This window comes from Balaenoptera physalus, assembly GCF_965194825.1.
Source record: "Balaenoptera physalus genome assembly, chromosome: X".
In the NCBI taxonomy this organism is placed as follows: Eukaryota; Metazoa; Chordata; class Mammalia; order Artiodactyla; family Balaenopteridae; genus Balaenoptera; species Balaenoptera physalus.
This window is the reverse complement of record NC_138903.1, coordinates 118876542-118890881: the sequence shown is the minus strand read 5'-3', so window position 1 is coordinate 118890881 and position 14340 is coordinate 118876542. Positions and strand designations below refer to the sequence as shown.

At 41.0% G+C, this 14340-nt stretch overlaps 1 protein-coding gene across 8 annotated transcripts in view; it reads left to right on the top strand.

Moving 5' to 3' along the window:
- ARHGEF6 (Rac/Cdc42 guanine nucleotide exchange factor 6) overlaps nt 1–14340 on the top strand; it is a 107286-nt gene that overhangs the window by 36514 nt on the left and 56432 nt on the right. For all 8 annotated transcript variants that reach the window (XM_082445307.1, XM_082445302.1, XM_082445300.1 and 5 more), the window contains one exon: nt 11215–11285. In XM_082445307.1, coding sequence (XP_082301433.1) covers nt 11215–11285 — 71 coding nt within the window. The remainder of the gene's footprint in view (nt 1–11214; nt 11286–14340) is intronic.

Here is a 14340-nt window from a genome sequence, read left to right as displayed (position 1 = left end):
TTCTTTTTTTTTTTTAAATAAATTTATTTATTTATTTATTTTCTGCTGCATTGGGTCTTCGTTGCTATGCGCGGGCTTTCTCTTGTTGCGGCGAGTGGGGGCTACTCTTCGTTGCAGAGCATGGGCTCTAGGCATGTGGGCTTCAGTAGTTGTGACATGCAGGTCAGTAGTTGTGGCTCGCAGGCTCTAGAGTGCAGGCTCAGTAGTTGTGGCGCACGGGCTTAGCAGCACTGAGGCATGTGGGATCTTCCCGGACCAGGGATCAAAAGGTCACTCAATTCTGTTTAGCTTGTTCATTGAGCATCTCCTGGGTACTTGGTGGGGAGGGGACTATAAAAATCTGTCCTCATGGACCCTGCCCCCAAGGAGCTTACAGTCTAGTAGTCAAGATAGGTGTGTACACAGCCAACCGTGACAGGATAGGACAGAGTCACACAGACAAAGCTCTACGTACGAAGCTGTTGGAGGAGTAAAGAAACGATGTGATTAACAATAACCTCAGAGGAAAAAAGCACTTGATTTGGGTCTTGAATGATGAAAAGAGGCTTATGATGGGCAGAAGGTTAGAAGGAGTCACTAAGTTAAAGCCGGGAAGTAGGGAAGCATGGAGTGGGTGGTAGGAGGATTTGGGCTGAGGGTCTGGTGAGTGAAGAGAAGGGGTGGGGCCTTGAGCTGGAGCTACATTAAGAAGGGTGTCAATGACAAGCTGTAAGCAGGGGATTGCATGTGGTTTAGGGAGATCTTTCTAGTGGTGGTATTGGGGCTGGATGGCAGGGAAGTGGTGGGGATAACCAATGAGGATGTGGGGAAACCAGTTAAGACTACTGCTGAGGTCCCAGCAATCCAGATAGTGGCGTGGGTGACTTTGGCGACAGTGGAGAGGAAGAGAAAGTGGATGGATGCAGTAGATATTGTGAAAATAGGATCAAGAAAACTGGCTGATAATCAGCTATGAGGAAAAGGGAAGAGGTGAGCATAACGCCAAGTCTAGGGGTCCAGCTTGATGTCATCCACCTAGCCAGCCAGCAGAGGACTAGGATATTGGTCTCCGACCTGGGCACCGGTCAGGCACAGAAACCTAAGGCATGCCTCTTGCCCTCATGGTGTTCATAGTCTAGTGAGGGGAAGATCTCATTAGCATATTGAATGATAACTTCCAAATACAGGGTACTCTGGAGAGTGGTGAGTAGAAGAGGGGTGCCTAACTCATCCTGACATGTAGGTCAAAGGGAAATTATTCATCTTTGTATACCTTCCTATCTCCATAGCGCCTAATGCAGTGCTTTAGACATACATGCTGAACTCCATTAATAGAGAAGTTAGGAGAAGGGTGTGTGTGTGTGTGTGTGCGTGCGAAGAGCTGCAGATGAAACCGACAATGGACAGTATGAAGTGGTGGCTGATGAAGCTTCAAATACATAGCAGATCATCAGTGGACAGAGAACACTGTGGCTGGAGAGTCGGGAGAGGCTTCCTGGAGGAGATAGGGCTTGAGCTGAACCCTCAAAGACACGGAGACTGTGTGGATAGGCCCAGAAGGACAATCTAAGTTGTAGTGATTGGTTGGGGAGATCAAAAACCATGAAGGAGCTGTGGTAGGTGAGCAGAGCGAGTTTAGGGGACCGTGGAAGAGATGAGCTAGGTGTAATGTAAAGGTCTTGCTGGGAAAGTAGGTGTCAGGTCTTTGCTGAATTGAATCCTTTCCCACCCAAGTCTTGCCTCCACGAAACAGTAAGCAGGCCAAAACCTACCTAGGATGCTGCTGAAGGACAATATAAATTGAATGTTGCGCTGTTTTATGCTTGGTCTAGAAAATACTTGTCAACTTTGGAATTTCTTTCCACGAAGTCCATACTGCTATGTAAGCTCAGGAAAGAAAATTTATTTTTAAAGAGTTAAAAAAAAATGATTTCTAAGTTAAATGCCTAGCTCAAAGAAACGAAACCTTCAGTTTGGAGTTTTAAACCCCTCTGCCATACAACTTCTGGGTCCTTTATGAAGTTGAATCAGGCATGGAACCATCTGCTTACTATTGGGGCAGATGTGTAACACTGAGGTCACTCAAGTAGTCAGGAATTCTGACATACTTGTTCCTGGTAGCCTGGGGTGCCATTCAGGCTGATACTACAGGTTCTTTAGGATTGTCTTAGAAACCAAATGAAGCAACCCTAGCCCCAGACAGCCCTTAACCCTGCAGATGGCTGTGCCATGGAGAGCTGTGCAGTGTTTTCTTCCCTTGACAAGAGCATTTCATGCTCTGGAAGTTTGCCCTTGGGGAGTGGCCTTTTGCGTTTTCGATTCTACTGTAACTTTTGTCTAGAGATAATTATGGCCGAAGCCCTGGGGACAGCTTCTTCCTCTCTTCAGGAGGAGGTTGATTTCTGAGGACCTACAGAGCCACCAGTGTAATAGTGTAGAAAGTTAAGAAATAGAATATTTGAGTATAATGTTTTTTACACACACACACACACACACACACACACACACACACACACACAAACACACACAAACCTTTCAACACGAGCTTAAGACTGAAGATAGAGTAGGTTTTTGTGACCATGATGATAAAAGCCTCTCACCAAGGATAATGGAACCTGGACACTGGTGACATTAGGAAGCCCTTGTTACCAGTCAATTTCTTGTTACATGAGAAAAACCCTATTTTGACTAAAAATATTTTTTCAAGGATCTTCATGAAAAATACCTGTATGAATAACTTAGTCATTATATAAACTACAGAAGATATATTAAGGGCCCTTGCTCCTTTATTTCATTTGAGTCAGATACATTATAAATAAGAAAATTAGCCATTTATCCAATTTTCAGTCCTTTTCTTCAAAATCAGTGGTAACTTGTAAATTAACTTGTTTATACATCAACGTCATGTCTGCCACTACATCAGTAAGGTAGTAAATTATATCTCTCTTTTTAAAAAAATTTAATTAATTAATATTTTTGGCTGTGTTGGGTCTTCGTTGCTGCATACGGGCTTTCTCTAGTTGCAGTGAGCAGGGGCTACTCTTTGTTGCGGTGCGCAGGCTTCTCACTGTGGTGGCTTCTCTTGTTGCAGAGCACGGGCTCTAGGTGCACGGGCTTCAGCAGTTGTGGCACGCAGGCTCAGTAGTTGTGGCTCACGGTCTCTAGAGCACAGGCTCAGTAGTTGTGACGTACGGGCTTAGTGACTCCACGGCATGTGGGATCTTCTCGAACCAGGGTTCAAACCTGTGTCCCCTGCATTGGCAGGCAGATTCTTAACCACTGCGCCACCAGGGAAGTCCCTATATCTCTTTTTTTATTTGTGTCTTTGTTACCGAGAGAGGCTACATGTTTTGTCAGGACTTTGCATTAAAATTTTCCTGGCAAAATGTCCATGCCAAGAAAATATTGAGGCAAGTATGATTGGATCAGATATTTAAAGCAAGTTCTGTTTTCTGCAACTGATTCAGTTAAGGGATCATTAAATCCTTCTAAAACTTCTTCTTCTCAGGTAAATATAGATGTCAAGTGAGGGGATTAGGTAGATGGCTAATTAAATTTGTACTAAGGCAGATTAAGAAATGACTCTTCCTACTTACTAAATTCCAAAACTAGGATTGGGCTTTATATTTAGACTTCTTGTTTTAATCCTCTGGGTGTATCACATAGATGCTTCATGTCCAGAGAAAGCTGGTTATCACTAGATTTCTTTTTGACCTGTCACCACCAACAGGCATAGGAATCTGTACCTCAGCAAGGGAGGGGAACGAATCGAGAGTTAATGGGAAAGGGATCTTTACATCAGAATTAGGAGGGTTGGGCTTCCCTGGTGGCACAGTAGTTGAGAATCCGCCTGCCAATGCAGGGGACATGGGTTTGAGCCCTGGTCCCGGAAGATCTCTCATGCTGTGGAGCAACTAAGCCCGTGTGCCACAACTACTGAGCCCACGTGTCACAGCTGCTGAGGCCTGCGCACCTAGAGCCTGTGCTCCGCAACGGGAGAGGCCACCACGATAAGCCCGCACACTGCAACGAAGAGTAGCCCCAAGACCCTGCTCACCGCAATTAGAAAAAGCCTGCATGCAGCAATGAAGACCCAATGCAGCCAAAAAAAAAAAAAAGAAAAAATTAGGAGGGTTTCTCTTTTTTTTTGGACATTTGTAACATTTTTTTATTGAAGTATAGTTGTATATATTATATAAGTTGATGTATAATATTATATATTATATAGTTGATATGTAATATTATATTACTATATAGTATTATAATGATAGGTATAATATATTAATCACATATTGTTAATATTATTATATTAATAATATATATAATATTATTATACCTATAATTATATCATATAATATATAGTTGATGTATAATATTATATACCTATACACCTATATTGTACAGGTGTACAATATAGTGATCCACAATTTTTAAAGGTTATACTTCATTTATAGTTATAAAATATTCGCTGTATTCCTCATGTTGTACAATATATCCTTGTAGCTTATTTTATACCTAATAGTTTGTATCTTTTAATCCCCTACTCCTATCTTGCCCCTCCACCCCCTCTCCTCACTGGTAACCACTAGTTCTCTATACTTGTGAGTCTGCTTCTTTTTTGTTATATTCACTAGTTTGTTATATTTTTTAGATTCCACATATAAGTCATATCATACAGTATTTGTCTTTCTCTGTCTGACTTATTTCACTTAGCATAATGCCCTAGGAAGGTTTCTTATGGCTATACCTGTGTGACACTGTTGTTGTTTGAGTTATGCTAAATAACCCATTTGAATTCTTCACTACATTGACTGATTTTTTTTTCCACTGATTGAATTGAATTGACCAGTTTTTTAATGGCCTTAGAAACACCATGTAAAAGGTTTATGTTTTCATGTTAGGTCATATCGGAGAGGAAGAAATTTTCCTCTAACCCTTCTTGGTTCTTCTGTCTGGTCTGAGAACTAAGCCAATATGAGATATTAACAGGAGGAAATCCAAGTTTAATAACATGTATACATGGGAGAGACCCTGGAGAACTGAATAAGTCGCCAAAATGGTGAAACCCTCACCTTAAATACCAACTTCAGCTAAAGACAAAAGAGGATGTTGGGGGTAGGGGTTTGGGACTTCAAAGGGGCGGGAAGGCAATTGACATAGAGATGGAAAAGCAAATGTTTGGTAAATAAACGTTTGCCGGGCCAGACAGAGACAGCGGGACACAGAGTGGACTCTGATCTCTGAGAGTTGCCCCCTCACATCCAGCACACGTTCTTTGCATATGTCTCTGCTGATAGCTCTGTTTCAGGAACAGGCCCTCTACCTAAATTCTCTAGGCAGCTAAGGGGGTGGTGAAAAGAAAGACTTCCTGAGTCTTTAGAGCCTTGATTGTTTTCAGCTCGAAATAATCCACATGCCAAAGAGACATTTTGGGGTGGCAAATTTTGCTCCCCTCCCATCACTTTGAACCACCCCCAGGGACTGGACTTGTCTCCTCTGAACGTCCACATTCTTATTCCTTCTCTGCGTGTTGCCGAGGGTGGGTTTCAGCTAGGACTGCACGTGGCGGGAGTAGGCAGTGGTGGAGGGCAAAGGAGGTACAAGAGGCAAGAAACTGTCACTGAAAGCTAGTGCTGGTGTTTTTCTTTTTGCAGCCACCCCTTGAATTTTTTTCACGGGGCCAGTTGTTTGCAAGGACTACATTTTTGAAGACTTTCCAAGGTTGTCCTTCCAAATCTGACTTCCTTCTTCTCTTGGTATTGATTCCCCATCCTACACCAAGACTGCAGGGACAGCCAGACCTTCCAGCACTACGCTGAGTGAGAGTGGTGAGAGCAGGCATCCTTGTCTTGTTCCTGATCTTAGGGGGAAAGTATTCAGCCTTAGGTCTTTCACTGCTAGTTAAGATGCTAGCTTTAGGGTTTTCGTAGATGCTCTTTATTGAGTTGGAGAAGTTCCTCTTTATTCCTTTTTTTTTCTGGAAGTTTTTTTTTTCTTGAATGGGTGTTGAATTTTGTCCTGTGCTTTTGCTGCATCGATTGCTATTATCATGTGATTTTTCTTTTTAGACTATTAGTACCATGGGTTTCACTGATTGATTTTTGAATATTTAACCAACATCCATGAGATGAATTCTATGGTATACCATTCTTTTAAAATATCACTGAATTCTATTTGCTAATTCTTTGTTAACGTTTTTTGCATCGAAATTCATGAGGGGTATGGGTCTGCGGTTTTCTTTTTTGTACTGTCTTGTCTGGTTTTGGTGTCAGTGTAATTAATAGTGACTTTATAAAATGAATTGGAAAGTGATCCCTTCTCTTTATTTTCTGTAAGAGATTGGGAATAATTGCTATGGCTTCTTCCTTAAACATTTGGTAGAACTCTCCACTGAAACCATATGGGCCTGGAGATTTCTTTTTTCCACAGTTTTAAATTTATAACTTCAATTTCCAGAATAATTATAAGGCTATTCAAATGGTGTATTTAATATTGAGTGAACTGTGGTAGTTTTGGTTTTCTGAGGAATTGCTCCATTTCATACCTAATTATCAAATTTATGTGTTTTAAGTTGTTCATGGTATTTCTTTATTATCTTTTGGGCATCTCCAGAGTCTGTAATGATATCCCCTACTTCACTCCTCCTATTGGTAATTTGTGTCTTCTCTCTTTTTTCCTCTGTCAGTCTTGCTAGAGGTTTGACAATTTTATTTTATTAAAATTTTTTTTGCTGTAATATTTTTTTATTGAAGTGTAGTTGATTTACAGTATTGTGTTAGTTTCAGGTGTACAGCAAAGTGATTTGGTTATATGTATATATCTATATTCTTTTTTTTCGATTCTTTTCTGTTATAAGTTATTACAATATATTGAATATAGTCCCCTGTGCTATACAGTAAATCCTTTTTTTAATATATATTTTATTCGTTTATTTATTTATGGCTGTGTTGGGTCTTTGTTGCTGCTGCGCGCAAGCTTTCTCTACTTGCGGCGAGCGGGGGCTACTCTTCCTTGCGGTGTGTGGGCTTCTCATTGCAGTGGCGTCTCTTGTTGCAGAGCACGGGCTGTAGGCGCAGCCTTCAGTAGTTGCAGCATGCAGGCTCAGTACTTGTGGTGCACGGGCTTAGTTGCTCCGTGGCATGTGGGATCTTCCTGGACCAGGGCTCAAACCCTTGTCCCCTGCATTGGCAGGCGGATTCTTAACCACTGCGCCACCAGGGAAGTCCTACAGTAAATCCTTGTTAACAATTTTATTGATCTTATCAAAGCACCAGCTCTTTTTGCATGTTGTTCAGCCACCCAGGAATGTCCATGGCAGCCACTGTTTTCTTTCAATTCATGTTTCTCTGTTCTACTTCACATAGTTAACATTTTTTTTCAGTTACAGTGACCAGTTTCTGTGGCCTTTCCTTTCCTCTTCTGTCTTGGAGGGCTCTCCATTACTGTTTACCCTTCCTTTTGGCCTTGCTTTCAAAAGGTGGTCACATCTTGCTGGTTTCTCTAGAACGTTTCATTTTTATCAAGACTGGTTTACATCATAATTGCACAAAACAACCAAGTTCTAAGTAGCATTAAGGGTACATTGTAGAAAACTTGCCTAATAAAAAACTGAAAGAATTTGGTAACTGTCGATTTTGAATATGCCTACGAGTGCAAAACCATGGTGTGCTGGGGGGAACACCAGGCTGGGCAGTACAATACTTGGGTTCAATTCCTGACTCTGCCATTTGCAATCTCAAGTAATAGGCTGGGTGGCTCTGCAGTGCTCACATTTACCCAGTAAAGCCTTGTGAAGCCACCATGTGGATCCAGGCAGACCCTGAAGTTGCATGAAGCTTTCCAAACCTGGTTATGCCCCAGTTTTGGGGCATTGAGGAGTGCCAGATTTGGCCCTCATTGTTGCCTTTTTGTTTTATTTCCACTTTACCCAGCCCAGCCCAGCTGGACAGTTCACTGTCACAGGAACAGTCCTGCCTTGAGCATTGCCATTTCTAGAGCTGTGCTTCTGGAATCTTCCCTGCCTAGAAAACTCTCTACTGTCTTCTCTGCCTATTTGAATTCTAGCTCCCCTCCAGGGACACATCAAGTACCCTCTGCCCAGTAAAGTCTTCTCTGACCATCCCAGATCAAACTGATGACCCCTCTGAACTCTGGGGGAAACCACTGCTCATGCCATTGACCGGGCCCTTCAGTAGCTTCATCTCTGGACGTCCTGTTGGTTAGGAGCACAGGCTTTTGTCAAGACACACCAGGGCTTCAGTCTTGGCTCTGCCATTTCCCAAATTCATGCCCTTAAACAGCTGACATCACTTTCCTGCACCCTAGTGACCTCCTCTACAAAACGAGATCATCTCTGCCTTACAGGGTAGTTGTAAAGATCAAATAGAATGTCTTAAAAGCAGTTAAGTGCCAAATAAACATAAGGGATATTTTAAATATAATAATGATTAGAAATTAAGATTAAATGGGAAAATGTTTGTGAAATAATGTTGTAATAGGAGGATTACAAAGCTGTAGGTGAAGTAAGAAAGATCTATGTGTGTTTGTGTGTGTGTGTTCACAAACACATGTATAAAAAGAATGGGAACACTAATATGTATAAAATAGATAACTAATGAGAACCCGCTGTATAGCACAGGGAACTCTACTTCATTTCGCTGTACAGTAGAAACTAACACAACATTGTAAAACAACTATACCCCAATAAGAAAAAATCTATTTTAATAGCAAAAAAAAAAAGAATGGGAAGACGTACTTCAAAATGTTACTCTGGATGATGGTTAGCTCTGGATGATGGGTTAACTGTTGGTTTTTCTTTTCTATATTTTGCATTTTTTAGGGTAGGAATGTAATAGATATAAAACTAGAAAATATTGTCTTTAAAAAGAAAAAAAATCAAGTCCTGATGATAATATTTGGTTATTTATACTCCACCATACATCAGAAAGAGTTGTTTTTTTAAAATTAATTAATTAATTAATTTTATTTATTTATTTGGCTGCATTGGTTCTTCGTTGCTTCATGTGGGCTCTCTCCAGTTGCAGCGAGCGGGGGGCTTCTCTTCATTGTGGAGCGTGGGCTTCTCATTGCAGTGGCTTCTCTTGTTGCAGAGCACGGGCTCTATGCACATGGACTTCAGTAGTTGTGGTGCACGGGCTTGGTAGTTGTGGCTTGCGACCTCTAGAGTGCAGGCTCAGGAGTTGTGGCGCATGGGCTTAGTTGCTCTGTGGCATGTGGGATCTTCCCGGACCAGGGCTCGAACCCATGTCCCCTGCATTGGCAGGTGGATTCTTTTTTTTTTTTTAAGATAATTTCTGTGTTGTTTTTTTTTTTTAAAGATTTATTGATTGATTGATTGATTGATTGCTATGTTGGGTCTTAGTTTCTGTGTGAGGGCTTTCTCTAGTTGTGGCAAGTGGGGGCCACTCTTCATCATCGTGCGCGGGCCTCTCACTATCGCGGCCTCTCTTGCTGTGGAGCACAGGTTCCAGACGCGCAGGCTCAGTAGTTGTGGCTCAGGGGCCTAGTTGCTCCACGGCATGTGGGATCCTCCCAGACCAGGGCGCGAACCCGTGTCCTCTGCATTAGCAGGCAGACTCTCAACCACTGCGCCACCAGGGAAGCCCGGCAGGTGGATTCTTAACCACTGCGCCACCAGGGAAGTCCCCAGAAAGAGTTTAAAGCAGCATATGATATAGCAAGGTAAAAATGGAATATGAAACAAAATGAAGCAAAGGAGAAAATGAGGGTAGGGAAGACGGTCTGTAGTGACACTGTTAAACATTTATGATCGCTGTCTTGTATTTTTATTAAGTGGTTTCTTTTTTTTTAATAGATTTTATTTATTTATTTATTTATTTATGGCTGTGTTGGGTCTTCGTTGCTGCACGCGGGCTTTCTCTAGCTGCAGCTAGTGGGGGCTACTCTTCGTTGCGGTGCGCGGGCTTCTCATTGCGTTGGCTTCTCTTGTTGTGTAGCAGGGCTCTAGGTACACGGGCTTCAGTAGTTGTGGCACGGGGGCTCAGTAGTTGTGACTCACGAGCTCTAGAGCACAGGCTCAGTAGTTGTGGTGCACGGGCTTAGTTGCTCCGCGGCATGTGGGATCTTCCCGGACCAGGGCTCGGACCTGTGTCCCCTGCATTGGCAGGAGGATTCTTAACCACTGCACCACCAGGGAAGCCCCTAAATTTATTTCATTTAGAGTGTAAATATATGCCACAGAGTACTGTGGTGTTTAAGAGGGGATAGTATAGGATATTATGAAAACCAGTCAGGTCTGTTTAGGATGTTCAGTTCTAATAAAATTGTGGGTCATTGCACTAGATATAGTATTTATTATATAAACTATATTTCTTTAACTGCTGTATGACAGAAGTGTGTGTTTACTTACTCATAGAACTCATCAGAAACCACATATAGAGATGTGGCACTAAAATTATTTGAATTATCTAATAAAATCTTAGGGGGTCTTAAAGCAGCTTAGTGTTCGGCTGTGAAACCAAGAAGTCTTATATAGAGGCAGGGACATGCTGCATAGTCTCCCAAATCTTCTTTCTTCTGTAGGCCCTTGGTACCTGAGTAATACCACCTTGCAAAATTCAGAGAGGGTATTAGGTGTAGTGAGAACCTATAACCTAAATGGCTTCTTTTTTTTGAATTTTTGAATTTTATTTTATTTATTTTTTATACAGCAGGTTCTTATTAGTTATCTATTTTATACATATTAGTGTATATATGGGTAAGATGAACTTTGTAAAAGAAAGGCATCTTTTTATAGCACAGCATAGTGATATTAAAATGATACATAAAAGAAGAATTTTCTGCTAGTTTTCAGTGTATTAAGGATTCTGATTATTTTGTTTTTGGCGCAATAGACAGCCCTAAGAAAGGATGGCTGCTATTATTCTTGTATAGTAAGTTGCAAGATACAAATATACATATTTGGTTAGCATTGGCTTTGCTTATCTGTTTTGAATAAGTTGAATGGAGAGGCAGACTGGAGTGAAGAAACAGCCTAAACTGGAACTGAAATTCTTGCCTTGACCCTGTCATTAAGAAACTCTAGCTTGACCAGCTGTAGTTTATAGTAAGATTATACTTTCACTTATTTGGGAATGTACATCTCCATTGAGCCTTCCACTTGACAATATTTATAGTATGTTAGTTGCCCTATGTTATAAACTGTTCATCTTACACCTGTATAATATTAACATAATTTAAATGTCTTTTTCACAGAGAGACCTCTCTCCCCCAAGGCTGTCAAAGGATTTGAAACTACTCCACTTACCAAGAATTATTATACTGTGGTGAGTGTTCAGATGATGAACAAAAATTTTCTTGACTCTCTACATGGAGAACCACTGATGTGTTGAGGTGACACCAGTGGAAGACTGGAGAAAGTTGCATTGCAAGGGTCTCCACTAATGACAGTGGAGCTCTTTTATTTGTAGGCTTGTTACAGACGTCTAGAAGTTTTACAACCACTGTACTGAGAAATTCAAGGGTAGCATGAAGGTTCAGAGCAAGGTCTACTAAACTGCAGCAAAAGAGAAATCAGCTAATATGTAGACATTATGGGGAACTTTAGCAGTTAGATCTAGCCTTACCAGATAGTTAGGAGGTGAATTCCCAAGTTCCTCTAATGCAATACGTTTTAAGTGATTGCATACTGTGATTTTATTTTAGAATCAATCAACCAGTTATGATAGCCTCTGAAATATTATCAACCTTGTTCTTGAGGAGAGCCCAAAGGGAAGACTGCCCTTTGGCACAGAGGGAGGAATGAGATGGCTCTGGCTTGAACACAGATATGTCAAAATATATTAGCTATAAATAGGGCATGTGCAATACTCAAAATAAGTTCCCGTTTGAAAAAGAAATCGTATCCTTTTCCTTAATCTACTCTCTGCTTTCCTCCATGTCTCCTTTCCAGACTTGGCCCAGTCAGCAATGAAAAGGTCAAGTCATCATGACCTCTAAGTCTCCCTGTCTGGTAGTCCTGTCATCTTCCCCATCACAGCTGAAATACAGTTTCACTTTTCACCCAATGCTCTATGTGCATTTGTACTACATGCTGCTTTCATCGTGTCCATGGATAAACAGTTTTTATTTTTATTTTTAAATTTTATTTTATTTTTGCCCGCACCACGCGGCTTACGGGATCTTAGTTCCCCGACCAGGGATCGAACCCGTGCCCCCTGCAGGGGAAGTGTGGAGTCCTAATCACTGGACTGACAGGGAAGTCTCTAAACAATTTTTAAATCTCTCTGTACATTTGGTTTCAAAAAATGGAATTTCATTCTTCAGTGAATTTGCTCCGTAATGATGATATAAACAGTAGTTGGTATGAAAAATCAAGTAGGAGCTTCATAGGTAACCTGGACAATAATCATAGGGGATAATTTTGACACTGTTCTTCCTCTTACATTTCCGAGGTTAAAACGTTACCCAACAGAGCTAGGCTCCCTTCTCCCTTCATCCCTGACCACTTTTTCTTTTTAAACTGGCAATATTTTGATGCCTTTTTTTCCTACACCTATATAGCTATATATCATTACATAGTTACAATCATACTATATATACAATTTGTGTCCTGAGTTGTCACTTAACATTATATCATTTTCAATTATTTATTTACCTTCTATTTCCTTTTCTCTTCCAGTTTTATTGACATATAATTGACATGCAGCACTGTGTAAGTTTAAGGTGTACAGCATAATGATGTGACTTACATACATCATGAAATGATGACCCCAGTCATTGAATATCCATCATCTCATAGAGTTACAAAATTTAAAAAATAAAAAAAAATATGTTTTCCTTGTGATGAGAACTCCTCAGGATTTACTCTCAACAACTGTCTTAAAGAGCATACAACAGTGTCAATTATATTTATCATGTTGTACATTACATCCCTAGTACTTATTTATCTTATAACTGCAAGTTTGTACCTTTTGACCACCTTCACATAATTCCCCCCTGTCTCTGGTCCTGACCACTTTTAGCTTCCAGGCGACCCCCAAGGATTTAAGTTTTAATGGAAGGGTACAGTCAAATGGTGGGTGAAAGCGTTACCGTAGCTGCTTCTCCCTGCGGACCTGGAGCACACCATCGCTCTGCTTTCAGTCTCTCTCTGCCTCTGCTGAGTCTACCAATTTAAAATGCTGGGATTATCCAAGGCAGACTAACCTCTGTGATTCTTATGGGCGTTATGTAAACCCCATATATACTATATACCAACTCTGGATGTACTGTAGTTTCTTTTTTTTTTTTTAATTAATTTTATTTTTGGCTGCGTTGAGTCTTTTTGCTGCCCGTGGGCTTTCTGTAGTTGCGGCGAGCGGGGGCTACTCTTTGTTGCAGTGCACGGGCTTCTCATTGCGGTGTCTTCTCTTGTTGTGGAGCATGGGCTCTAGGGCGTGCGGGCTTCAGTAGTTGTGGCACGCGGGCTCATTAGTTGTGCCTTGTGGGCTCTAGAGTGCAGGCTCAGTAGTTGTGGCGCACGGGCTTAGTTGCTCTGCGGCATGTGGGATCTTCCTGGACCAGGGCTCGAACCTGTGTCCCCTGCATTGGCAGGCGGATTCTCAACCACTGTGCCACCAGGGAAGCCCCTGTACTGTAGTTTCTATCACCCATCTCCTGTTGGAGTTCATGTACATTATTTCCAGTTCCTCACTATTATAAACAATTCTGCAGTGAACATCCTATATGTGTAACTTTGGCAAAGTATATAAAGATCTGTGAGGTGGATTCCTAGAAGTTAAATTGTTGAGCCAAAAAAAATATATATGTATTTAAATTTTGATAGATTTTGTCTCAAACCAAACTTAATAAAACAGAAGGTCTTGGAGAGCCCATGATGGCCTGGGAAGGAACTGTAGAGCTGTGGTGTAAATATTGCTGAATTATTGAGACCAGTTAGACATGTTGTTGTAACTAGATATGCATGTGAAGGGATTTGGGTTGATTGTTGGTGTTTTTTTCTAATTTACATTTTTGAGTATTTAGGCAAATTTTTAGCAGCAACTAATTCAAAATATGTTCTGAGTGTTCTGATTGCCCTCCCAATCTGTGTTGAATACCTTAGACAAACCAAAATAATTCTAGCTCACGCACAGTATTTGGAGACCTGGAAAATCAAGTTCACCCACATGTAAGGTGTCCCCATCTGATCTTTTTTTTTTGGTAAAAATGTAACAAATTTTATTTCCCATATGATCTTATATTAACTCTTATCCTCTCTAAGAGTGATTAATTGTAGACATTTTCTGTTGCTAGTACTATAAGGGCACTAGTGACTGATTTTTACTTCATTTTTTTTTTTAAACGGGAAGTATTTCTTTTCTGACTACATAACATTAT